The sequence below is a fragment of the Oncorhynchus nerka genome, linkage group LG18 (assembly GCF_034236695.1).
Source record: "Oncorhynchus nerka isolate Pitt River linkage group LG18, Oner_Uvic_2.0, whole genome shotgun sequence".
Lineage (NCBI taxonomy): Eukaryota > Metazoa > Chordata > Actinopteri > Salmoniformes > Salmonidae > Oncorhynchus > Oncorhynchus nerka.
In genome coordinates this window covers 23,644,071-23,671,310 of record NC_088413.1, presented here as the reverse complement: position 1 = coordinate 23,671,310, position 27,240 = coordinate 23,644,071, and the positions used below count along the sequence as shown (strand labels likewise).

The window sequence follows — 27,240 nt, the reverse complement described above, 5'->3', positions numbered from 1 at the left end:
AGTAAGTAGACTAGCAGTTAGAAGGTTGTGTCAGTAATTGAAAGGTTGCTGGTTCGAGTCCCTGAGCTGACAAGGCTCTGTCAATGTGCCCTTGAGCAAGGTACGTAACTCAAATTGCTCTGGATTAGAGCGTCTGCGAAATTACATAAATGTTATATATAATATTATTATAGAACATACTAGATGCAGTCGCCCCAGCGTGAGAGACAACTAGATTCAGGTCACAACACAGCAGGAAGGCTTCCGTTTCATCTGAGATCCAGAGGGGTCACTCTTATGACCTCATTAGGAGAGAAATGCTAATGTTTCTCTTCTCTTTTTCCTCCCTCCTCTTTTTCCATCCCCTCTTTACCCTGCTGTTTTTAAACATTCAGGCTGAAATAGGGTGAAGCGCCTCAATGGGTGCTGTTGTCGAGTGTGAAGTGTGTGTGAAATGTGTTGGTGACAGCGTGTGTGTGTATGTTTGTGTGTGTGTGTCAGAGGAGGCTGGTGGGAGGAGCTATTCGAGGATGGACTCATTGTAATGGCTGGCATGCGGAAAATGGAACGGTATCAAATACATCAGACATTAATTCCATTCCGTCCTCCTATAGCTCCTCCCACCAGCCTCCTTTGGTGAGTGAGTGAGTGTGTGTGTGTGTGTGTGTGTGTGTGTGTGTGTGTGTGTGTGTGTGTGTGTGTGTGTGTGTTGGTGACAGCATCATGACATGTCAATGTTAGCCAATAGAGGATGATGCTTTTCTCTTTGCCTTGTTAGCAGGACGTGGCGGTGTCCCTATCCTTGCCTATCCATTTCTTTACATTTATATTTCATAGAGAGTGTTCTGCAATCTTTGATCTGAATAGGATTTCCGTTCCCTTATACCTTTCGCGAGAGTGATAGTGAACTCTATTTTGGGACCATACAATTTTAGGAGCCCTCTTCAATGCACTCAGCACTCAGGAGGCCATGATCCTCCAGTGGCCTTTCATCATAGCCAAGAGAGCATCCCTGTAATGGCAGGTCCACAGGTGGCTCATACCTAGGCCATCCACTCCCTTTCCATTTCTCGATTCGATTCAAATGGCTTTATTTCAATGGGAAACATATGTTTACATTGCCAAAGCAAGTGAAATAGATAATAAACACAACTGAAATAAACAATAAAAAATGATCAGTAAAACATTACATTCACAAAAGTTTCTCTCTCTCTTTCCATCTCTCTCTCTCTCCCTCTCTCTATCTCTCCCTCTCTCTCTCTCCCTCTCCCTCTCCCTCCCCCTCCCTCCCCCTCTCTCTCCCTCTCCCTCTCCCTCCCCTCTCTCTCCCTCTCTCTCTCTCCCTCTCCCTCTCCCTCTCTCTCCCTCTCTCTATCTCTCCCTCTCTCTCTCTCTCTCTCTCTCTCTCTCTCTCTCTCTCTCTCTCTCTCCCTCTCCCTCTCCCTCTCCCTCCCCCTCCCCTCTCCCTCTCCCTCTCTCTCTCCCTCTCCCTCTCTCCAGATACTGTTCTTCCCTTGCAGGCTTGATGATGTCAGGGAAGGACATAGCCACCAGGTGAAACGTTCCATTGGCTACTGGATGATCCTCTCTACCCTTTATGCACCAATCACTTGTTTATGGTGCAGTGCCAAGCATCTGACATTAGTGGTAAGAAAGTGATGCTGGTATCATTGGTGATATTGAACTCTACTAAATGTCTGCTTTGTTTTGTTGTGAACCTTTTTAACCTCGTTGTCATCCAGACAGAATGTGGTTGAATAAATTCCAATGCAGAATTCCACTTGTATTATATGTCCTCATATGACCAGTGTATTTGTTTGATTGTGCACAATATATTTAGAATTTCACTAAAGAAAAAGAATGCTCTTTTTTTACGCATCTTCATAGGATCTCAACAATTCATATTTTAATGTTGGCAGAGAATTATAAAATTGTGGAAAGGCTGATTTAAAAGGCGAAAAAATCTAATTGCACATGGCAGGCCTATTCCAAAAAATAAATCCATCATTCTCTTTGGCAGTGGTTCACGCCAGGATATGAACATTTTCGGTTAAAAGTTAGGGGATTTTTTGGGGGGGACAAACTAATACAATTAAAGGACGTTATTCTATAAGGAAATAGAACCGGCAATTTCTAAGGAATGCAGAGCGGGGAAAGAGAGAAAGATGATTGTAAACACGGAAAATTCACAGGGTTTCAAACAAGAAATAAAACGTTAGAGGATTTTTAATGAAAGGTTTGGTTGTATTCAGGTCTGTCTGTATGTGTGAAATCTTTATAATTAACTCACTGTGTGTGTGTGTGTGTGTGTGTGTGTGTGTGTGTGTGTGTGTGTGTGTGTGTGTGTGTGTGTGTGTGTGTGTGTGTGTGTGTGTGTGTTTTCCGCTATACACTGGAATGCGGCCAGTCTCGGCTCTATCGAATCCACACTCCGTTCTAAATACAAAGCCTTTGATCTGTTTCGCTGTCTCCTTACCCGGAAGAGAACTCTTGCCTTCTCTCTCAGCTGGGATGAACGCACACGTGGAAATATTGGCCCGGTTCCAGACTCGTACCAAATTTAGTCACACAAAGGCGAAGGGAGCGCGAGGGGGGAAACCCGGGATGAAAGAGCCAGCCGCCAGAAAGATCAAAGGACACGGCGGCTCCGCCCGCTAACCCCACCTCCGTGCTTTATAAAGATCTGCCTTCTACTCCAAAGTTATTCTCACGCAATCTCTCCACACACAGCGAGCCGCAGCAGCGACACATTACTTTATGTTGTTCTTCTTCTCTCTTTCTTGTTTTGTTTTCTCATTAAACATTTCCGACTCGAAGAAGCCCCCATGTTATTCATTTGCTTTATACAACTCTGAACTGTTGTATGAATGATATAGGCTACTGCGCAAACTGTAAAAATAACAATTCAAAACGATCAGCTGGCTGTGTATTGAAACATTGCGGCTGAGTTATGCCCTATGCAATACATCATGTTCACGAGTAGTTTGCATTATATTTTTATCCAGAAACTGCAACAATTCTCCATTGTCCAGTGAAATAGAATCTCGACATACTTTGCAGTCGATTTACAGACCGCTGTTTCTCCTTTGAACAACATCACGGTAAAAGCTACTGCAGAATATACAAAAGGGACGTGGTGGTTCAATTAGCTAGATGTGTTACGGGACAATCTATTAAACTCAAAGTAAGGGGGGTCTTGTTTTGTGAGTAGGCGAAAATATTGTTTTGTTGATTGGAAAATCTCATATGAGATAACATTATGTAACATATTTCAAATGTACTATTAGGTTCCAAGTAATTGAAAGAACATCCGACAACAATGGACCCCACTTTAGCCAAATTAGTCGATTTTCTATCAATTATGCACGCCCTTTCACTCACCGCTCTGATCAGTGGACCAAAGACAAACCTCTGGTTTATCAAAGTACTTTAAAGTACCAATGGACAACTTTAGGAAATAGCCGAGGCTACTATATAGGCTATTTTGCGCAAACAAACAATTCAATGGTACTATTGATTCGACTGTAACATTCTTTGTGCCAACATGCTTTTTTAAATCAATAGGATTCAGGAACGTTTGCGCACGAATTAAACCACCTTAAAATACACATAGTATTAAATATATAGGCTGTTTATGATATAGGTGGGCTCTCTAGAACATTTACTTAAAAAGTAGGATAAAGGTGATGCATTGCCATGTCATTTGAATTAGTTATTCTCAATCACATAGTCCACAGTGGTCACCATCCAACAGTAATTATGTGTATCCAAACGTCACCCTTTTCTCTTTGTTATTTTTTTAACGTCAGAGTAGTGAATCTGTCTATTATAGCCTCTTAGGCCCTACTCTATCATATGCATTGGCGTCAGCTTCATCACCGCTTCGACCCGCCCCCACTCCTTCCCTGTCTACCCATTTGTTGTGAGCTACAGTATGTATAAATCTCCGTACCCCTCGCTCTCTTAGGAGTATCAATCGGTGTGGTGTCAATCACAGCGGCGGCTTCCCTTTCATCTCGATCCTCCCAGTCGCTGCGAGAGAGAAGGCAGAGAGAGAAGAGACAGAGGACCGGGAAGGAGAGCTACATTTCTTACGGAGCGGTGCTCCAGTTTGGAAGTCGGTCCACAGCGTATCGGTTTATAACGCACTCCTCGATCTTTTGTATAGTTTATTACTTTTTATTTAGCCGTTATTCAGTTCAAGTATGTATGTTCATTCTAATAGGGATAGATGCGCAGTATTGTTTAAGTGGGGGAAATAAATAAGTGTTCTACTTGTGACAAACAGGCAGCACGAGATTCAGAGACGCGTTTTTTAAATTATATTTTTCCTTATTTTTTTTCCCACGAAAGGACTGCAACTCTCACAGGACCCCAGAACGAGGAAATATAAGCAAAGTTGTTTTCTACATGCACTTTGACCGTTAGCGGAGCTCCCGGGTGTGTGCCCTCCTCTGCCAAATCTAACGGCACATCTGACTCTTGTGATGAGGTTTTGACTTCTGACATTTTAAAGAGACGAACTGGCGAGTGCCGCGGGTTGAGCGTGCACTACACATCCGCTTTTGCCGATAACATCTTCAATTTCGGATATTTAGAATTTGAATCATTGTAAGAATCCATAATATTTCGAAAAACAACGACAAAAAAGGATCTCCTGTTAATTTAGCTAAAACAAAAAACGTGATCGCACGCAGTTTCCTCCAGGGTACGGAGCGCAACACTTCAAGCCGCTTCAAGGAACATTTTTGGTTTCCTTTTGGGGATTTCGATAGTTCCTCCAATTTGGACAGTGCGAGTACTTCGACTGAATCAAAATGCCACAACTAGCAGGTGGTGGTGGTGGCGGGGACCCTGAGCTTTGTGCCACCGACGAAATGATTCCGTTCAAGGATGAGGGAGACCAAGAACAAATATTCGCAGAACTCAGTCACTCAGAGGAAGACGAGGGAGACTTGGCAGATATCAAGTCATCTTTAGTAAATGAGTCAGAGACGAGTCCAAACAGCAATCATGATGTAAGTATTTCCCCTCGTTTACTTAAGTCCAGTGTTTACATGTTGCCAAGCCTTTATATAGGCTAGCCTAAATAAATGTCCATCAAATTTCTAACGACAACATATTCAATCAAGTTCACCTGTCCCTAAATAATAGCCCCCATTTCAGGGGAGTCAGTTGGACATTTTATGAAAGTTGATAAAAGCTGAAAAGCTGATAAAATGACTGGATATTTGCCCAAACTGTGTTTGGTTTTGTCATAATTAAGAAGGTGATGTGTAGCCTAATATTATATGTGTGTAATATGACTATTTTAATCTGTAAATAGTAGCCATGTTCTGTTTGTAATCAGTTGTAAACAGAGGCTCATAAATAAATCTGTTGCACGTGGCTGCAGAGCTTTTCAAAACATTGTTGACGAATTATACCAAAGGTCAAAACATACAGAACAATTTAATGTGAGATAATATTTTTATACAATTCAGAGAACTGTTGTATAGTTTTTATGAGGTTATTTGATATTTTAAAATAAATATTGCACAGTAGGTGATTAATTCGTGAATAGATTCTGAATTATTTTGTTAGGCCTATTACAATATTCAATTAGCCCTATTGAATCATTATTATTATAGTTATTAGTATTATTATTATTAGTAGTAGTAATATTATTAGTATAACAATAATTGTCTTGAAAAAAAATATGCCTACTTATAATTATTACAGTAACAATATCAATATCGCTATGGGTTAGGTGATTTAATTAAACAATGTTTCACCAGGTTGGATAATGTAAAATGTGAATAATATAAAATATGAAAGTGTTTTTGGACAGATCAAATTCGTATTTGATATAAAATAAATGTTTTTTTTCAAAGGGAAATCCAGATGACATGATCTTCGAAGGAAAACCACACCTGACAAAATGTAGCACCTCTAGATTACAGTGACACTCATGTTCCCAATGTGAAATAAGGCCAACACATTTCTGCGTGTTTTGTGGAGATTATGGCCATTTCATGGAGAGACAACACATTGTTAAAGGACGGAATTAAATTGGGGGGGATTAATGGAAATGTTTAGTTTTGATATAGATAGTATTCATATTTGAAATATGAAAGAAATGTCACTGCCACAATACAGGTTTGAAGGTAATGCTGGTAGCTATTTTGTTCACATTGCTTATGTATTTAAATCATCTGTCATTCCTTTATCTCAATCATGTATCTTAATGCATTTATCAGAGCTGTAACAAGAGTAGCTTACATCGTGTTAGACCTCGTGACTGTCACATCCCTCCTCAGTGCAGTGAGTTTCATATTCAATAGTAACTTTAACTTTGTGCCTGAATATATCTTTTTTTATCTGGGCTAGGCAGCTGTTACTAAGTCTCTAGCTCTGGATGCTGTATGTATTCAAATGTAAACCTAGCGCAATTAGCTGTTGCCATTTGTCATTATCCAATGTTAATGGAATTAGGGTACCTACTGACTCTGGGCCGAGCTCATATAGTTACAGCTGTCACAGACGCAAATAAGACGGAGGTTGAATGTTAATTGAGAATCCAGTGAAGTTCCGTGACTCTGCTGGAAGCCAGCCCCAGGGAAGTGAACTCCAAAAGGTCTTTCTACGCGAATGGGAATTCGAGGAGGGAGGGGGAAAGGAGATGCATGTGGAGGGGTTCACGGTATTTTGGAAAAGCAGTCGACTACACCGTAAACATCATCCCCTCTTCTCTATTTTCGCAGTTATTTTGTGTAGAGCACGTTAGTATTGGAAAGCATCATATGCCACCGTGATGCATTTGATTTTGAATTTGGTTGGAGCTTTGATTAAATTGGTTGGTGAAAATGAACGCAGACTGATGCAAGTTAATTTGTAAGCTCCTTAAGGACATAAAGCTTAATTAAGTGGCTCGTTGAGGTGTTGATACAGACCGCTCCGTCAACCCTTCTCGCCTCACTGTGTATGTGTTCTTAAGTCCGGGGACAAGCTGAAAGCACAGGCCATAGTAGCGTGTGTGTGTGTGTGTGTTGGTGAATTTTTTACGAATTTAATCACCTAATTTCTGTCTCCGTCTCTCACAGGGAACTAGACAATCCCAAATATCCCAAGACTCATATCATGAAAAACACAGAGACCATCACGACGATGGTAAGTGACACACATCACATTAAATATTATCCTGTCAGTTATCAGCATGTTAGAGATCTGCACTTATATATGGGTCACATTGAGCCAAGATTAACGGTACAATATTACAATCAGTTTCTGGAGGCTTGATTATTGAAAGATTTAATTTGTATATTTAAAGGGAAGAAAGTATGTAGACTGGAAAAGCTTCCACCCACTTCATTTTCTTTTCAGCACCGATCAGTCACACCATGGTCCCTTTTCTTATCTGACCCCAGTTCATTTTCTGTTCAGCACCGATCAGTCACATCATTGTCCCTTTTCTTATCTGACCCCAGTTCATTTTCTGTTCAGCACCGATCAGTCACAACCATGGTCCCTTTTCTTATCTGACCCCAGTTCATTTTGATGCAGAGATGATATCTGAATTGATTCTAGTCAGGACAAACTGAATGGGAAAAAGTGTTCTATATGCAAGTCTTTTGTCGCCCGTAGGACATGTTATTATTTATGCAGAGAATTGTTGAATAATCCCAACGGCCCCTTGCCTGGTCATCAGAAAGATGCAATACCGATGCATTTCAATTGTTAATTTGACATGAATGAAAACCTGTGAAGATAGGCAGTGATTTAAGCATGTGGCTCTCTGATACTAGTAGTGAGTGACTCTTAATATTCTCCTTGGTTCATTTTGTACACACACTCTCTGTCGCCGTATCTCTCTCTTTGTCTCTTTGTCTCTCCGTCTCTGTGTGTTTTGTCCCGTGCAACATGTTGCTGCTGTGCGACAGCACCAGACTCATTTGATGCCTTTATTTGGTCCAGGCTGTATTCTGACCCCAGATAGAGCTGCGGGTCATGATTGGAGCTCTGTTCTGTTAAGAGTGGCTCTTCTTTGTCCCCCCAGCAGCCCTGAATAGGACCCCCTCAAACCAAACACTCCCTTTCCCCACAACAAGCCCATGTTGCTATCAATCTACCAGACACACACACCACCCCCTCTCCCCAGAAAGCGACAACCGACGGCCACCAAATAGTTTGTCGCGAGTTTCTATTCAGGCAGGGGGACGGACCCGAACAAATGCTCTCTCTTTAGGTCAGAGGCGTGGGGAACAGTAGGGGCATCTCTTGTTTTGACACAGTCTATATGTTCCTCCTAATTGACGCTAATTGGCACGGAGGGACGCCATTGTTACTCTGTATAGTACAGCCCTCCTCTCCCCTTTCTCCAAGACATGAGAGACAAAAGACTGGTGAAACAGAGGGTGCTGGGACACAGCGGTCGACAGCGATATCATTACGCCATCAAGAGGCATGCGTGGAGCGATGATGTGATAGTCATAGTGCCAGATGAACCCAGTGTTGTTAGAGACTGTAACTTGGCAGTGACTATTCACATGTAACTGTATTAGTAGGCTATAAACTCCAGGAGATTTTCCCAATGACTCTGAACTGCTGAAGTTATGATGGCGTTGAATATTGCTGTTATGTTACTTGATCAGACTGTTGCTTAGAGATGCTATTCTATAAAAAGGCCCAAATCCTAATGGAGATTAATAATGTGCTTGACTCAAGTTCTCTAACAAATCTTCCATTAATGATCGTAAATGTACAATTTTTTACCAAGCCTCAAGTTCACACTTTTCTGTCTCTTGGGCCCGTTTCCAGGGAAACACCTAGACATGTACAACAAAGGTCACCAATACTCTGGATACCCAGGTTACATCATGATGACTAATATGAACAACGACTCCTACATGAACAACGGCTCCCTGTCGCCGCCCATGCCCAGAACGGTGAGTCTAGTTACACTATACCTCCATCAATCAATCACTTCCACCTATCTGTCAAGCTAGCTAGCCCAGTTTGTGTCTAGTGCATTTTCACTGCGTCAAGTTTGATTCCATCTTAAATACTTAACCAGGTCTAAACCCCTATGAAGAGCGTGCTCACCCTGTGATTTATTTTCAAATATACCTGTGTATGGACATTTCCATTCATCTTTTCTACCATCTTTTCAACTCTAGAATGTTCTTTGCCTCTCTTCGACCGCCTTCCTAGTGTGATGTAGCCCGGTTTGTGATAGCCGTATATAACATGCACCCAGTAATGTTGTGATGGTCTGTCCCCTTGGCAACCACGTGATCTAGTCTCCCCCACATGCCTCTCATACTTTCCAGCAGATTAACGGCATTTATATGATGCATTATTTCTCGCGCCTTGTTAACTTAATCAATGTCTGTTTACACATCGACAGTAAGCCCACCGATTACGCTGACGTGGTCGCGGAGGCCTAACGGCAACATCCCATTTGAAGATGGAGTTTGCGGAAATAGCCAGAGTTGCCGTATGTCACCATGCTTATAGTCCCTATAAGATAACAGTATTCATTTCAGGCTGTAGGCCTTGTGGCTGGTTTCCTGTGTCTGTCCCTTTTTGAACATTAGCAGCAAGACAGACGCAAAACGCCAGGGCATGCCAGCAGCTGTCTACCCTAATCCTGTTTGGTGTGTGGGTGTGTGTGTGTGTGTGTGGTGAATACACCCAGTCTCGCTATGGCTCGGTGCCTCCCAAAGCCTGTCCCTGCACCCTGCCATCACATAGACTAGAGGACACAGACATATACGTATTGTTCAAGGACCAAAGACTCTGGCTTATGTCTGCCTGTGTGTCTGAGTTGGTTTCATCATGAAATTCATTTGAAGGGTTTGAAGTCTGTGTAGCGACTGTGTGAACATGGCTGACAATACCAAGTGAACGGTGTTCTGATCTCGTGGCAGTGGTACCCACTTTACTCTTGTATAGGAGTCCTCTGACCGGAGGGATTTTTTCAGAACATTTTCATCTCCAATATAGTTGTTTTGGATACTTATGGAATGGAGAACTTCTCAAGGACTGAGGGGCTTCCATCCAAACTTCCTTAAATAAAGAAATGACTCCTGTGATTTGGACCCTCCTCTCGCCGCCGGGACCGTTTTAAACACTCATTTCATTCACCGTGGCCGCCGCCCGCTTTTTGTTTGGACAAATTTCCCCGTCTTCAATAAATCGTTAGTCAATTTTATGTACGTTTCTCTCACTTATCCAATAAAATGGATACGGTTGGTGGCGGTGCAGTCATGGAAGTTGGAACACAAGTCACATGTGAAATGTGTATGTGCTGCATGACTGTTGAATGGCTGGATGTGAAACGTGTATGTGCTGCCTGGCTGTTGATTGGCTGGATGTGAAACGTGTATGTGCTGCCTGGCTGTTAATTGGCTGGATGTGAAACATGTATGTGCTGCCTGACTGTTGATTAGCTGGATGTGAAACGTGTATGTGCTGCCTGACTGTTGATTGGCTGGATGTGAAACGTGTATGTGCTGCCTGGCTGTTGATTGGCTGGATGTGAAATGTGTGTGCTGCCTGGCTGTTGTATCAAGCCTGCCGGCCACCGCAGCCACAGTATCTGCAGGCCTAGGATCAGTTTTCACCCAGATCAAAGGCTCGTTCTCTCCCTTTCTTCCCTCCCTCCATCCCCCTCTACAGTTTAGATTGATTTTCATTGGCCATGGCATTCCTGTGCATGAGGCCCAACTGACAGAGCTGTTCAGAGTTGCTGATTGTCAGCAGATTTTTGGGAGGGAAGCAAGGACCTCTGAGGAGTTGTGCTAGATATTTTAAAGGAGAAGGAATGGATGTTCTTGGTTTGGAGGGTTTGAGAAGTTCAGCTGTGCATAGGGTTAGTTAGTGTGGTGGAGTCCCCACGACCAGTAGCACATATGGAGATTGTCTCTGTGTAGTTGATTCAATAAAGTTCTGTGGAAGGACGAGATGATCTCTGTTGGATGTTAGATATTATCCCTTCATCTCTGGAGGTGGTTGTCCTGGTTTAGAGTGCAGTTGAGGTCTTTTTGATTTATTTAATTTAACCAGGCAAGTCAGTTAAGAACAAATTGTTATTTACAATGACAGATTTTTACCTTGTCAGTTCGGGGATTCGATCTAGCAACCTTTCGGTTACTGGCCCAACGCTCTAACCACCAGGCTACCTGCCGCCCCAGGTCTAAAGCTTACATGGTGAAATGAAAATGAATGCCTCATTATTATTATTATTCTGATCTTTATTATAACAGATAAAGTGAGGGTTGTGTCATATTAGGGTTTTCTACTTGCTCATTACATTGTCAGTACAGAGTTTACACTTTGTAGCAGTATTTGTTGGCTCTTGGTTGGTGTGGTTTGTTCCAGAGGATTGAATTGAAAACCCTGCCTGCCACTATTTAGTCTTCCCAGAAGCCTAGTGAAGTAAATACATCTACTATTCTGTTTAAAGTGTTATCTACAGTTATACTGTATATTGGTGTCAGTGAGAACTGTAGTGACATGTTCTCGCGTGTGTGTGCGTGTGTGTGTGTGTTCTTCGAGTCTTCACATATAGGGTCGTGTGAGGTTTGACTGTTGCATATTGGATTATTTAAAGTGACTGTGCGTGTGTGATGGCTCATATTTCCAGCTCCCATGGCCAGAGGGCCGGACTGTACAGAACTCTGGGAAGAGACGGGGGATTGTGTTCCCTACTCTGGCCTCTGTTAAGTCTTTGTGAAGACCACGCTCGACGTCTGGATGGGCTGGCAGCTTGGAATCAAGCTCTCACATCTCTCTGGCTAAAATCTAGGACTTATCGAGCTAACACATTCCTGTATGTGCGTTAACTCGACCCCTCTGTTTTCCCACTGTAGAAAGTGCATGTAGAACTTGTGCACTGGAGTCAATGAGAAGTGCTATTTGAGTCGTTGTAGCAGATGTATAGCTTCAGGATTACTGTGGTTTAATAGAATGCTCCTCTTTGGATCCAGTCCTAGTTTAAACTTCTGTCACCTTCTCATCAAACATCTGAATTTGAGGATGACAACTTTTAACTTGGAACCACCAAGCCTGTAACGGTGGCAGCCATTTTCACACACTACCTTACTTTAAATCTAGAACTTTGAATCCACTACCTTGTTCCGAGCATAAGTCGAGGATCTCCAAGCACCCAGTCTCCAGCCTGTCAGTGCAGCATTCGGGGAAGATGGAATCGCCATAGCTGATTTTAAGCTGGGCTTTTGGTGTGCAGAGAGCTGAGGGAACCATTCGCTGCCCCTCCCAGGCCATACCTCCCTCCCCCTGTCTTCCCCCTCGGTGGCGGGCCCTTGTGGTGTGTGAGAGCCCGTGGGGGGAGACTGCGGTTCCCCTTTGATGTCAGCGAGAACGTGACGGATCTCCTTGGCGGCGTTGCGCGGCGGTGTGGAATCACTAACCCGGGCTTACCTAACGGGATTTACCGCGCTCCCCTTTTCTCGCTTACATCCCAAATGGAACCATATTCCCTATATAGTGCACTACTTTAGACCAGGCCCCATATGACTAGTCAACAGTAGCGCACTAATAATAGAGTGCCATTTGAGACGTACCCCTCGTCACCCCCAGTGCCATGTGTATCTGTCCTCACGGTCTCAAACCCTGGCCCCATTCAGCACCGATCCCTGCTATGAGAAGACCACATTTCCCAGGAGCCCTTCATGTCCACGCGCAGTGTAGTCTGTGGCAACGTGCGGCGCCATGTGTAGTTCTTTATCCACGACTGCGGGTTTGTAAAGCGGTTCGAGGCGCTGAATCGAGCAGAGCGTTCTGTTGTGATTTGTGAAGCAGCTGGGATCTATTTGATGTATCAGTCTGCCGCTGGATGTCGTTGCCTAAAATTGGCCTACAAACATATACAATATTATTATATTACTATATTTTGTGACCAAACATGACATTTTGAAAAGAGTCAATTATTTAAAGTTTTGAAAAAACATTTTATGGGGGTTAAATTTAAAGGACCATCAGATGATCATTGTAGCATTGATGTCATCTGCTATGCAGGTCTGACAAAGAGCAGGGTGTGTGTGTGTGTGTGTGTGTGTGTCTGTCTGTCACACTGTGTAGACCTCACAGAAAGCTCCAGCATCCTCCCACCCTTTGTGTGCTTCTGGGTCTCAGCTCTCTATAAACAGTATCATTGACACGGAGCGTGCGTCAAACTACTGTACCGTATGGTACATGGCGAGGAGGCTGGTCGACACATTTATTCCATATGGCGTTCCCTCCACGGTAATGATTCCATGTGGTTGCAATCCCCTTATCAAAGTCTTTCATCTTGTTAAGTGGAGCTGGGAGGAATTATCCTCTCCCTAAATTGAAACGACTGGTGTTTTTTTTCTTTCTCTCCCTGTAAGATGAGAAGACAAAATAAGTCCAGGCAAGGATGCACCAAGTGTTCACATAATGTGGTGTGAATTTGTGTTACGACGCTGACGGACTGTGGGACTGTGTATGTTGGTCGCTCATGTTTTGACTATATGGACAGTGTGTCATGTTTTTTTACTTTATTTTATGAAACTTGTAACAGAGCATTGTGGGAATATGGTAAAACATCTATCGTATCGTTTGTGTGTGTGTGTGTGTGTGTGTGCATATTTGTGAGTGTTTGTTTTCATGTGCTCTCTCATGCTCTCACCAAAACGAGACTGTCATCATAGCTGAGGACATCACAACACTCTAGCCCCCCTCGCTTCTCCCTCGTTCATCCATCCTACTGAGGGAAAGATAGCCTGTCTCTGCTCCATGGAGCCAGCCAGCCTGCACAGGCGAGGCCGGGCCCAGCCACAGCACCTGCTGAGTGGGGCTTCACAGGGAATACGGAAAGGAGTGGACAGGCGTGTACTTGAGTTGGGGTGGGGGTGGGTGGGTGGGTGGGTGGGAGGGAGGGAGTGGAAGGTTAGAGAGGATAGTGGCTTTTTTTCTCTACGTGTGGCGTTGGTTGTGTCACTCCAGCTTGTTGTTTTGACTCCCACAGAAGGGCCCCGGTGAAAGTCCCTCCACTCCCCAGGCTGCGTGGCTCCTATTGAAGCCACTCTGTGGGAGCTCAGTTCGGCACACAGGGACCGGAGCCCGACTCCTAGCCTCCCTCCACCACCTAAACACTGCTGATAAGACTGGCTCCACCACAAAGCCAAGACGCCAAGCAAAACAATGTTGTTTTTCCACATTGACGCGCTTCAACTGGAGATGAATGGGGAGACTTTTGAAGTGGTGTGGCTGAAACCCTTTTGATGTCACTAGTTTTATTTAGTCCCCAAATAGTTCCTCACTGTTGCAACATTATCATAAAATCATCCCTTTTTTAGTTTAGTGAAAAGCAGGTCTATATTTGGTGCTTTGTACCATGTAGTTCAGGCAGTAACTGACCGGGACAATGGGAGCTGCAGGGGTGAAACAATGAGTGTAACTCCTCCCAGCGCTCAGTACTTAAGAGAGACCCAGCAAACAGCCCTGACTTGTCCTTGTGTGACTTGATCAATAGCCGCTCTGTTACCGTCAACTTACTCTTGTTTTTTTCCCTCCTTTATATTTTTCAGAAGCTCATTATTTCTTTGTGTGTGCTGTGGTGTGTGTGTGTGTGTGTGTGTGTGTGTGTGTGTGTGTGTGTGTGTGTGTGTGTGTGTGTGTGTGTGTGTGTATGTGTGTGTATGTATGTATGTGTGTGTGTGTGTGTGTGTGTGTGTGTGTGTGTGTGTGTGTGTGTGTGTGTGTGTGTGTGTGTGTGTGTGTGTATCTGACAGCGCTGAAAGATGAATTCTCCTCAGTGTAGAAGGTTGGGTATAGGGCCGGTATAGTTACTGTACAAAGGGGTCTGTGCTCCTCACCTTGCCTCGTCACCAGGCTTTATTAACCCAGCTGTTAAATGGATAGATGGATATAGCACTTTTTCCCCCTTCTTTTTGTTTTTGTTTTTGCTAGCGCACATCGAATGCGTAATTTTTTTTCTCCCCTCTTAACTATTCACAACATATACTGTACACATACTGGCTGGAGTGTGAGAGCGACCGAGCGCGTGCGCGCACACACACTGCGGAAGACACATTTCAGTTGAATGCATTCAAAATGCATTCAACTGAGTAGGTATCCCCCTTTCCCTTTCCTTTCTGTTGGAGCTTGCAGAACTAGGGTGGACAGGAGGAGGGGTTTGCTGTCAATTCATTTTGTGTGGTCTTGGCTATAAAAAACATGTAAAAAAACAGCTCTTTGAATGGTCTTTAATTTTTGGGAAACCCATAAAAGTTTGCCGCTCCTTTGATATCGGCCTCGGAATTGAAAACAAATGCAGCATTCTCCCCCCTTCTCATTTCAACTGCCCTATTATGGAGTTGTGAAGAAAAAAAATCAGCCGTAGATCTCTTTCTCTCCCTCCTTTTCCATCCCCCCATTTCCCTTCCCCTCTATCCTGCCTTCTTTCTCCTCCTCCCTCTCCCCCACTCCCTCTTTTTTTCCTCCCCCTTGTTTTTGAAGAAACCTATGGGGGAGGGGGATCACTGATGTCAAAGTAAAAACCAAGAGCATTAAGAAAACTGGCAAAATGCAATACAGCTGCAATCCGACATGACGCTGGAAAATAGGTCTGAGGAGTAGAGAGCCTCCCCGTATCCGTATTCCCAGGGTGCACAACTGCTCCCGGCCTCGGCTTTGATCTCTTCAAAGCCTCCTACTAGCTGGAGAGTCTTGGCTGCTGCTCACGCTGGAGTGCCGGAGAAGGGGAGAGAGGGAGGAGGGGTGTATGCATGTCGAAGGGGAAGAGAGGAGAGGGGGGCGGGGGGGTCGTCTTTTCCTTTCCAGGGCTGAAATCAATCACAGTGCCGAGGCAATTATGTGTAATTCAACAGGGCCAGATTAGTAACTCTGTTACCTGAGTGACTGACTGCGTGTCTGTAATCTCAGAGACTCACTGACTGGCCTTCGCCAGCCAGCCAGGAGAAGTCACCACTGGGTCACGGACAGGGGAGGGAAGGAAGGGGAGCGAGGGAGAGGTGCTGAAAAGCAGGCCGCCATGCCGCCGTCCAGCAGAGCAGAAAATCGGGCCACAATGGAGTGATTACACTTGCAGATGTAGCCATATTTATGACTGAGGCGAGCAGAGGGAGGGAGGGAGGGGGAGAGAGGCAGGCAGTGATTGCCATGGAGCTCTAGCTAGCTAGCTCCGTCTCTCTAACGAGCCCTGTTCCCTTTGTGTTGGGGCTCGTGCCTGGTGTCGCCCCCTCACCACCGACCCGCTGCTCCCTCCGTCCCCCTTCAGTGCCATATCTCTACCCCTCATGCCCGGTGCCTCGGATGGCCCCCAAATGCCAGGCTTGGCCCAGGCTTGCACCCCGGGCACCCAATTTGCCGTGGCTGGAGAGAGGAGCGCGGCTGGAGAGATAGTCTGCATGGCTGCGGGTCACAGAGAGAAGAGGGAAACAGAGTAGAATGGCACTCCTGCCTCTCTCTTTCTCTCTCCTCTCTCTTGCTATGGGTCTGGGCCTTATCACTGCTACAGTATGCAACACACACCACACCACGGCACTTAGCAGCAGGTCTTGGGTCCTGGGTCATGTTTTGTTGGGGAACAATGCTGAAATGATGCAAATCTTTGCCTCTCCTGAAGTGATTATGGCCACCTGATTCTGATTAGTGTTCTGTAACCACTAGAATTGACAAACATCGCAATATACCAGCCGTCTATTATTGGAACAGATGACCTCATTTAAAGGGAAAGATATTCTCTCTTCCTCATGAAGACGAAAACAGCTCTTTTGTTTAGCTGTGCTCGGCGGAGAGTCACTTGATGCCGGGTGATGAAACCCATAAAGATATCCAGCAAGAGTGTGTTTGTTCATCTGATGAGCTACACTCTGTTCTCCTCTCCTCCTTCCTCTCTCCTCTATTTCCTTTGATCATCATTTTCATCTGGGGCTAGTCTGGTGGTGATGGAAGGGAAGGCTGTTATTTTCTCCTGGGGATACACACAGACACACACATTAAGGACATTAGATTTACACTGGTGTTAAGACAAGGGGTGGAGTAGAGCTGGGCCGATATGGACAAAAATCCATATTACGGTAAATCGACTGAATTCTCATGATAAAGACCAATTGAACGATGCGCGTATAACATTAACGCACACCAAAGTTATTTTTTTGGCATTTATATTACCCTTAACTGCTGTTACTACTACTTTGGATGTTGTAGCTATCGATTGTCCCATTTAACAATCACCCATATTAGCATGGGGGCGGCAGGGTAGCCTAGTGGTTAGAGCGCTGGACTAGTAACCGGAAGGTTGCAAGCTCAAACCCCCGAGCTGACAAGGTACAAATCTGTCATTCTGCCCCTGAACAGGCAGTTAACCCACTGTTCCTAGGCCGTCATTGAAAATAAGAATTTGTTCTTAACTGACTTGCCTAGTTAAATAGAGGTAAAATAAATTTAACACATTTCTCTAATTGGGCCCTAGAGGTTATTTTTTCTAATGAACGATATCAGCCAAATGTCCACGATAAGTGGTTGGTTTGGTCAGTGTCGATCATTTCCGGTTTGTCGTCCCAGCTCTAGAGTGTCGTACCAGCTCTAGAGTGTCGTCCCAGCTCTAGAGTGTCGTCCCAGCTCTAGAGTGTCGTCCCAGCTCTAGAGTGTCGTCCCAGCTCTAGAGTGTCGTCCCAGCTCTAGAGTGACGTCCCAGCTCTAGAGTGTCGTCCCAGCTCTAGAGTGTCGTCCCAGCTCTAGAGTGTCGTCCCAGCTCTAGAGTGACGTCCCAGCTCTAGAGTGTCGTCCCAGCTCTAGAGTGTCGTCCCAGCTCTAGAGTGTCGTCCCAGCTCTAGAGTGTCGTCCCAGCTCTAGAGTGACGTCCCAGCTCTAGAGTGTCGTCCCAGCTCTAGAGTGTCGTCCCAGCTCTAGAGTGACGTCCCAGCTCTAGAGTGACGTCCCAGCTCTAGAGTGTCGTCCCAGCTCTAGAGTGTCGTCCCAGCTCTATAGTGTCGTCCCAGCTCTAGAGTGTCGTCCCAGCTCTAGGGTACCAGTGATTATATGATGTCGTTGATTGTTTTATAAAGACAAACTGAAATAGTGATTAAATGAAACGGAGTGGATTGACTAGGAACTAAGTGTTGACAGTCTTGCTATTCTGTATTGAAAATATATGAAAATACATGTTTTGATTTATAATTATTGATAGACAATGTGAGACAAGGATTGAGCTCTAAAATGAGAACATTTAAGGGAGCTACAGTGGAAAAAAACGTCTCAGTTGGTGTGGCGTCTGTCTGCCCAATCTACCCACCCCAGTACATAGACCCTCCGTTTCGCTCGGGGAACCAGGTGAGACTTTTCATGTCTCCCGTCAGGGGAGACTTCAGAGGGACGTCCTCGGCTTTGAGCTCCCCGTCATCAAACAATGCATCCAAATATCAAATCGATTCAGAGCCCCAACCTCATCCCCCTCTGCCGCCCGGCACGCACCTATCTTTGAGATGAAAGGGGACGAATAAAGCAAGTGACCCCCCCCACCACCTCCTATCCCTCCTCCTCATCCCCCTCTTCCGCCACCAAGAAAAAAGGAATCAAGATGGGCGCCTTGGTGGAGAGAGGGACGCTTCAATTGCTATTCAATCCCACTCCACCCTTCATGTGAACCCTGTACACAGACAGGGTCTTCTCTCTGCACAGAGATGGACAGCTATAATAATGATGGGATATGACAGGTTCGTAGACGTTTCACCGAGATTCTTTGACTTCATAAAAGTCCACGGCCTGGCTTTGGTTAATTCATACCTCTGACATGGCAGGAGATCTGGATAGAGGTATGAACGAATGCTAGGCTAGTCGCCCACCGGAGTGTTGCGTTCTCTTTGTGTTCCTGTGTTTTGACTGTATTCAGACCACAGAAGCTTTTGAGCATTGTAATGGTTTAATGCAATTACATACTGAGGTGCTTTCATGAGTCGGTGATCTCTGTTGATCTCACGCTATCTCTCGCCATGCTGGAAGAGAGACACTACGATTGGCTCAAACGAGATAGGCCTTGTAGTGTAAAGAGTGACGATTGGACTGATGGGAACATAGCTACCCCCCACTAAGTCTAAAATGAGACTCTGATACACAAAGGAAATACTGTACAAGTCCATTATTTTCAAGAGCCACAGAAAATGGAATTGCATTATAACTGTGTTGTGTTCATTTTGTTGTCATTCTGCATCTATTTCAAGTGTAGTGTCAGCTGAATGAATGGTGCTCTCGAGGCTACATGTGTTGGGCTTGGGCCCATGCAGTTTCTTTCTTTACAATCAGGATTTGAATATATCATGACAATGTAAGACGATTACCATTTCTTAAGGGGTGGTTGAGAGAAAGGTTCGACCGTTGTTAGGGACCATGTTTTAACACGGTCATTGTTTTGGTTTGCCTTACCTCTCTACAAAAGCGTCTCACAAAAGTAACCAAAAGGGGCGGAGCTTTTCTTGTGATTGGGTTGATCCTGGAAAGGCTGGCTGAAGTGCTCCCTCGTGTGCATCGCAAATGGCAACCTATTCCCAATATAGTGCACAAATGTTGACCAGAGCCTCAGGGGCCTTGTTAAAAGGTAATACACTATAAAGAGGATAGGGAGTCATTTAGGACGCGGGCCTAGTCATACATGAGTGGAGAATAGCCATTTGTTCCGAGGGGATTACGCCTTTTAGAATAGCTTTGTTTTCATTCAGATCTGAGGAGACTGGCCGTGTGTGTGTGTGTGTGTGTGTGTGTGTGTGTGTGTGTGTGTGTGTGTGTGTGTGTGTGTGTGTGTGTGTGTGTGTGTGTGTGTGTGTGTGTGTGTGTGTGTGTGTGTGTGTGTGTGTGTGTGTGTGTGTGAGAAGCTGAAAATGTGGGGTTTTAATGACTAATTCCAGGCTGAAAAGCAGGTGTTTAGTGTCTCACCGGTTAATCCTTTAAAAATGAGGAGTTGCACCTAAACAACAGCTGGGCTGCTAGTCGGACCTATTGTACTTCTGTCCTTTACTTTATAAAAGACAAGAATGGTTTGTAACCAGATCCACAATTATGAATGCTTTGGTTTATAGTAACGATGACATCTTGATACAGGGCTAGAGAGTAAGATATATAGTAGTTTAAAGCCTCTTATGTAGAAACACCCACATTTTTATCAAAACATGCATTTAAAAAAAAATGTTGACTGACTTTGTAGGTTTCCCCTTCATATTTGACGACGAAGCTGAAATGACTCACTATAGCTAATCCTATAGCCTGCTGAAGTCTATTACCTGGCTATTAGCTGCCTAGCCAGTGGGAGTAGACGGCTAGGAGGCGTTGGTCTTCAAAAAGCAGAGGTGCGCTGAGGTGAAAAGGCCATTGATCATGTGACTATGGGGTCAGAAGTTCACATGTAAGATCGCTAGGACACAGGCGTCATGGCTCTGGGGAAGAATGGATCCTCTAAGTTGCTATGGTTAAAACAGGAGCAAAATGCTGGTCAGCAAAATTCTTTTTAATGTAATATTCATTAATATACGATAGGTGTGCATACAACACATTTTTCTACATTAGTATATGTATGGACATATTTCTTTTTAGATTAGTAATATAAATATATATCAGCAGACGCAGAGTTAGCTCACTGTGTTGCTCTGTTGTCATTGAATTTAGATACCTGCCATTGTGCCAGAGTGTTTACTTCCCCAAGGTTGTGTGTGTGTGTGTGTGTGTGTGTGTGTGTGTGTGTGTGTGTGTGTGTGTGTGTGTGTGTGTGTGTGTGTGTGTGTGTGTGTGTGTGTGTGTGTGTGTGTGTGTGTGTGTGCGCACGAGTGAAACTAGGTCAGTACACTCCCCAGCTCAAGCGGCACCCATTCAAATCACTCACCCCTGATACACGCTCCTCTCCTCAACTCGTGCCGTTTCAAACCATCCTCGTAAACATTCACTCCCCGCCAGCATGTCGCCATCTGCCCCCCACTGGCTCTCACCTTTTCCATGACCCTATGGCTAAGCAACCTACCCTTTCCCTCAATGGCTAGTGTTTACTGGTTAACGCTGTCAAAGAGGACTACTGAGTCAGTGGTTCCAAACCTGTTATTGTACCACCAACTGAATTCTGCTCTTCCCAGAGTACCCCTGAAGTACCCCCTCATTTTACCAGTAGGCCAGGCCTATGGTCTCATTATTCTTCAGTGGGAACCACTATACTACAGTCGGAACCACTATACTAAGAGATGTTAGGCTAGTGTTACTGTATGAGTTAATAGGACGCTAGTGCTTACATGTCTGCTACCTGCCTACAGCTCTCAATATCACATGTTAGTTACTAGTTAGCATGGAGCTAGCTAGCGCTCTGAGAAGGGTCTGCTACCTGCCTACAGCTCTCAATATCACATGTTAGTTACTAGTTAGCATGGAGCTAGCTAGCGCTCTGAGAGGGGTCTGCTACCTGCCTACAGCTCTCAATATCACATGTTAGTTACTAGTTAGCATGGAGCTAGCTAGCGCTCTGAGAAGGGTCTGCTACCTGCCTACAGCTCTCAATATCACATGTTAGTTACTAGTTAGCATGGAGCTAGCTAGCGCTCTGAGAGGGGTCTGCTACCTGCCTACAGCTCTCAATATCACATGTTAGTTACTAGTTAGCATGGAGCTCGCTAGCGCTCTGAGAGGGGTCTGCCAGCTGACTGCTGCTTCCAGCTCTCTCCTCCACAGGTAGAGCCAGGCACAAAGACCCCCACCACTCCAGCCAGACTCCATTCTCCCCCCTCAACGCTGAGCTCCCAAATCCAAACTGACAGCCATTCATGCCCAGAATACCTGGCTGAGAGCAGGGGGGGTGCACAATCTAGGTGTAGCAGGCAAATCCTCTCTTGTTCCTTGCTTTCTAAAACGTGGCGCATGAGGCTGACTTTCTCAGCACTTTTTCTCCCAATCATTCTGTGGTGTTTTTCTCTCTTTTCTCTCCATTTCCCCCTTCTGTTATTGTGTTGTGAAGACTCAGGCTTGGGTTTTAGCGAGCGCTAAACATTAGCTTGCGCTGCATTTTCATTTGTGTGCCCTTCTAAGGGTTCTGGCTCGCTTACCGTTCGTTGTTGTGAATGTGGCGATAACTTGGCATGAATGTAGCAACTCGGCAATCCAAAAGGTTTCTAGTGATATACCATGCAGTGTGTTCATGCAGCAGTGGGGTAGTAGCTAAAAATGGATCGGCAGGGAGAAAAAAAGACTTGCCGTTTGATTCAATAAGAAAAATAAAGAGCGGTGCCAGATTCAGGTGCACAACATCTACTTGTTGTCAGCTTTACCAGTTACCCGATTCAGACCAGAGGTCCATTTCTCTCCATCACCTCATTAGAAACTCATTAGAAACCAGTATTTCTGTCATCTTAGCTGACATTGTAGCCAACTACATGAAAAAATGTACACTCGATTTTAGGTTTTACTCTATAAAAAATGTGTTGCGGGGATCCCTAGACGGTCAATCACAATTTTGCTTGACATTTTAGGTGAAGTGGGTGTGTGGGAGAGTTTGTGTGTTCTCCCTCTCCAATAAACTCTGCCAGGAAGAAGAGCTGCAGTCTGTTGTGTGACTCATTCATTGTGGGGGTTTTCCACTGTGTTTGCCTGGGCTTGTACATGATAAGTGGCGATTACGTTATATAGGTAACTAAAAAAACGTGTGTGTGTGTGTGTGTGTGTGTGTGCACACTTGCTGGTCTGGTCAAGCTGGTAGGGGGAAGCCAGGCCTGCTGACAGTGGCACTTCAGTGGAATGTTTGCCCTTTCCTCAGCTCTTTGATGTGACCAGGTCCTGCTGTGATAATGAGGCCTGCGCCCCGCCGCAAGGTGAACATCCTGCAGGGTGCCCCGGGCTCTGCCAAAACACACCCAGTCCAACCTCCACATAACGCTCTGTCAACCTTCACACAATGCTCCTACAACCTTCACACAACTACCAGGCAAGGCACTAAAAGGCTTCAAAACATTGCCCAGCAGTGACATCATTTGAGTCAATTGGAGGTGTACCTGTAGATGTATTTCAAGGCCTACCTTCAAACTCAGTGCCTCTTTGCTTGACAATATGGGAAAATCAAAAGAAATCAGCTAAGACCTCAGAAAAAAATTGTAGACCTCCACAAGTCTGGTTCGTCCTTGGGAGCAATTTCCAAACGCCTGAAGGTACCATGTCCATCTGTACAAATAGTACGCAAGTTTAAACACCATGGGACCAAGCAGCCGTCATACCGCTCAGGAAGGAGACTCGTTCTGTCTCCTAAAGATGAATGTACTTTTGTGCGAAAAGTGCAAATCAATCCCAGAACAACAGCAAAGGACCTTGTGAAGATGCTGGAGGAAACCGGTACAAACGTATCTATATCCACAGTAAAACGAGTTCAATATTGACATAACCTGAAAGGCCGCTCAGCAAGGAAGAAGCCACTGCTCCAAAACCGCCTTAAAAAGTCAGACTGCGGTTTGCAACTGCACATGGAGACAAAGATTGTACTTTATGGAGAAATGTCGCCTGGACTGATGAAACAAAAATAGAACTGTTTGGCCATAATGACCATTGTTATGTTTGGAGGGAAAAGGGGGAGGCTTGCAAGCCGAAGAACACCATCCCAATGTTAAAGCATGGGGGTGGCAGCATCATGTTGTGGGGGTGCTTTGCTGCAGGAGGGACTGGTGCACATCACAAAATAGATGGCATCATGAGGTTGGGAAATTATGTGGATATATTGAAGCAACATCTCAAGACAGTTAAAGCTTGGTCGCAAATGGGTCTTCCAAATGGACAATGACCCCAAGCATACTTCCAAAGTTGTGACAAAATGGCTTAAGGACAATAAAGTCAAGGTATTGGAGTGGCCATCACAAAGCCCTGACCTCAATCCTATAGAAAATGTGTGGGCAGAACTGAAAAAGCATGTGAGAGCAAGGAGGCCTACAAACCTGACTCAGTTACACCAGCTCTGTCAGGAGGAATGGGCCAAAATTCACCCAACTTATTGTGGTAAGCTTGTCGAAGGCTACCCGAAACGTTTGTCCCAAGTTAAACAATTTAAAGGCAATGCAACCAAATACTAATTGAGTGTATGTAAACTTCTGACCCACTGGAAATGTGATGAAAGAAATAAAATATGAAATAAATCATTATCTCTACTATTATTCTGACATTTCACATTCTTAAATTAAAGTGGTGATCCTAACTGACCTTAAATTGTGAAAAACTGAGTTAAAATGTATTTGGCTAAGGTATGTAAACTTCCAACTTCAACTATATGTACATTACTGTATGTATACTTGGGTATTGTTTTTCAACAGGAAATGTTTTAAAAAATAGCTGTAAAGCATCTTTAACCCATTTGACGGGGATTATCATCTCTATAGTCCTTTAAGTGTTTCCCCATAGAGGGGTCAGCGACTTTGTTTTTAGAACGCTGTGCTTCTAATGACACAAGGAAAGAACGGAGTTTCTACACTTTGAGAAAATGAAACCTGGGTCTTTTCATCAGAGCGGACTTTTTTACCTCTTCATAAGAGGTGAGTGCGAGCCAGTGTGATTGCTTCGCTTGGGGCAATACACTTGAAGCCGGAGGGTCAACGAGTTTGGGTTATGAAACCCCCCATTCAGCCTCTGTTGAATCCTCAATCTGAAAACTCAAGGATGTTGGGTAATACCTCCTAATTCATCTGTGTCCTATTCAGAGCTTCTGTTTGGTGATATGGAGAAATGACACTTAGCTGTAAACGGGGCCCTTTGTTTGCATATGCAGGCAGAGCAGGATGACTGTGGGTATGGGGGAGGGGGGTGGGTGGGTGTGTACACATGGGAGTCTAATCTAGAATGTGTGTGTGTGTACATTAGTGTTTGTTTTGCGGGCTGTATGTGTGTATAGCGTTTCGCTATATGCCCGTCGTGTGGTGTCTCGCTGTGCATTAATGTACGGAGTTTGTATGTTCTCACGGTGGCGTTTGTTGTTTAAGGGAGGACTTATGATAAGTGACTGCTTATTCGCGTGTTAGATTCCCACTGTAATTCAGTACACATCACTGTCGCATTGAAAAAGGGTTTTTAATGTAAGGTTTTGGAATAACTAGTTCAGGCAGCAACGAGCTGGCTTTAGATGCAAGACTAGGCTGAACTATTGGACTGTCACTGACGCTATGAGATTGAGGACAGGGGTGAGGGGAATGGGGTGAGGGAAATGGGGGGGGTTCCAGTTCATAGATGTACATTTCTCTCCGGGGCAGGCTTTCATTTCCTCCTCCACTCCTCTCTATCCCCTCGTTCGTTCACTCCTCCGCTCCCCTCGTTCCTCTCATTACCCTGGGCGCGTGGCGCTCCCCCTTTCCCTCCCTCTCCCCCCTCCATCCCTCGCTGGCGGCCTGGCTTTCTTCTCTTATTAATTGGGTTTCGTTACATTAAGCCCCCTGGCCAAAAGGCCATCCTGCCAATAAAACGTTCAATTTTTAACACTTCACCGAGAGCTGGGCTGGCTGACTGACTTCCTGGGGGTTCAAACCACTCTGGGAATAGTAATTGGTTATTTATTTAAACTTCACCCGGGTTGGTAGTGTGTTTTGGTGGAGAGGTAGTGGAGAGAGGAGAGTGGCGGTCCCTTTCTTTCTGTGGCCTATAAATGGAGAGACACTGGGAGGGGGACGTTTTTGGAGGGGGTGTGTTTGCTCAACTTTGTTGTGCAAAGGTCAGGCATTCCACACACACAGAGCCACTGAGAGGGAACACCTGGCCAGACTATGTATGTCTCCATAGGGCTTTAGTTTGCCTCACGCCCACAGTTCTCTCTATCTAATGCCTTTGTGTTCACAGCTTTTTACAGTAGCCCTGTACGGAGTCATCAGTGGCACTGTGTCTGAGAAGTGTTTAAACAAGCTAGGAGAGGCAGGATCTGGGCTGGTTTTGCTCTCGTCTTGGTTGGTCTCCCCATTCTTTACTTTCAGATGAATTCTCTCTCAGCTGAGAAAGACTGATATCATTTCAGTAGAGGCTGAAGTGTCATGACGATCTAGTCTACATTAATGTACTGTATGTGTACACTGTGATTTTCCTCTGTACTGTATGTGTACACTGTGATTTTCCTCTGTACTGTATGTGTACACTGTGATTTTCCTCTGTACTGTATGTGTACACTGTGATTTTCCTCTGTACTGTATGTGTACACTGTGATTTTCCTCTGTACTGTATGTACACTGTGATTTTCCTCTGTACTGTATGTGTACACTGTGATTTTCCTCTGTACTGTGTACACTGTGATTTTCCTCTGTACTGTATGTGTACACTGTGATTTTCCTCTGTACTGTTTTCCTCTATGTACACTGTGATTTTCCTCTGTACTGTATGTACACTGTGATTTTCACTGTGATGTGATTTTCCTCTGTACTGTATGTGTACACTGTGATTTTCCTCTGTACTGTATGTACACTGTGATTTTCCTCTATACTGTATGTACACTGTGATTTTCCTCTGTACTGTATGTACACTGTGATTTTCCTCTGTACTGTATGTGTACACTGTGATTTTCCTCTGTACTGTATGTACACTGTGATTTTCCTCTGTACTGTATGTACACTGTGATTTTCCTCTGTACTGTATGTGTGACCTCTGTACTGTGATTTTTCCTCTGTACTGTATGTGTACACTGTGATTTTCCTCTGTACTGTATGTGTACACTGTGATTTTCCTCTGTACTGTATGTGTACACTGTGATTTTCCTCTGTACTGTATGTGTACACTGTGATTTTCCTCTGTACTGTATGTACACTGTGATTTTCCTCTGTACTGTATGTGTACACTGTGATTTTCCTCTGTACTGTATGTACACTGTGATTTTCCTCTGTACTGTATGTACACTGTGATTTTCCTCTGTACTGTATGTGTACACTGTGATTTTCCTCTGTACTGTATGTATTTACATTGATTGTCCTCTAACATGCTAGTATGTGCTGACTGACTCATAGACAGATTGTGTGTAGCTTGTCATCAAACAGTCCTGCCTGAAACACAGACCAAAAGGTCACGTGTGGTCAAGCAGGTGTGCAGCGATACAGACATCAGGATAACGCAGCGGGAATATGTGTGTGAACCGGCCAAGAAGAGGAATCGTCAAGCTAACCAGAACATTAACCTAACGTAGCAGGTGTAAAAGAAAGGCCTGAGCGGGCTCAGACGAAACCGGAAGCATCTGGGTTTCAGGCTTCACCTCTTCTCTGCTTTCCTCCTGAAAAACAGGATGCTTCCGGTATCTTCTGACCCTCTGAG

At 44.7% G+C, this 27,240-nt stretch overlaps 1 protein-coding gene across 10 annotated transcripts in view; it reads left to right on the top strand.

The window, feature by feature from the left end:
• Positions 1 to 3,894: 3,894 nt before the first annotated feature.
• Positions 3,895 to 27,240, top strand: part of lef1 (lymphoid enhancer-binding factor 1) — a 57,538-nt gene continuing 34,192 nt past the window's right edge. For 7 of the 10 annotated variants that reach the window (XM_065003798.1, XM_065003796.1, XM_065003797.1 and 4 more), the window contains exons 1-3: positions 3,898 to 4,997; positions 7,062 to 7,128; positions 8,776 to 8,903. In XM_065003798.1, the coding sequence (XP_064859870.1) occupies positions 4,797 to 4,997; positions 7,062 to 7,128; positions 8,776 to 8,903 (396 nt within the window). In that variant the 5' untranslated portion in view covers positions 3,898 to 4,796. Of the gene's footprint in view, positions 4,998 to 7,061; positions 7,129 to 8,775; positions 8,904 to 27,240 lie in introns of all 10 variants that reach the window. The other 3 variants (XM_065003799.1, XM_065003802.1, XM_065003803.1) reach the window with 2 other exon arrangements.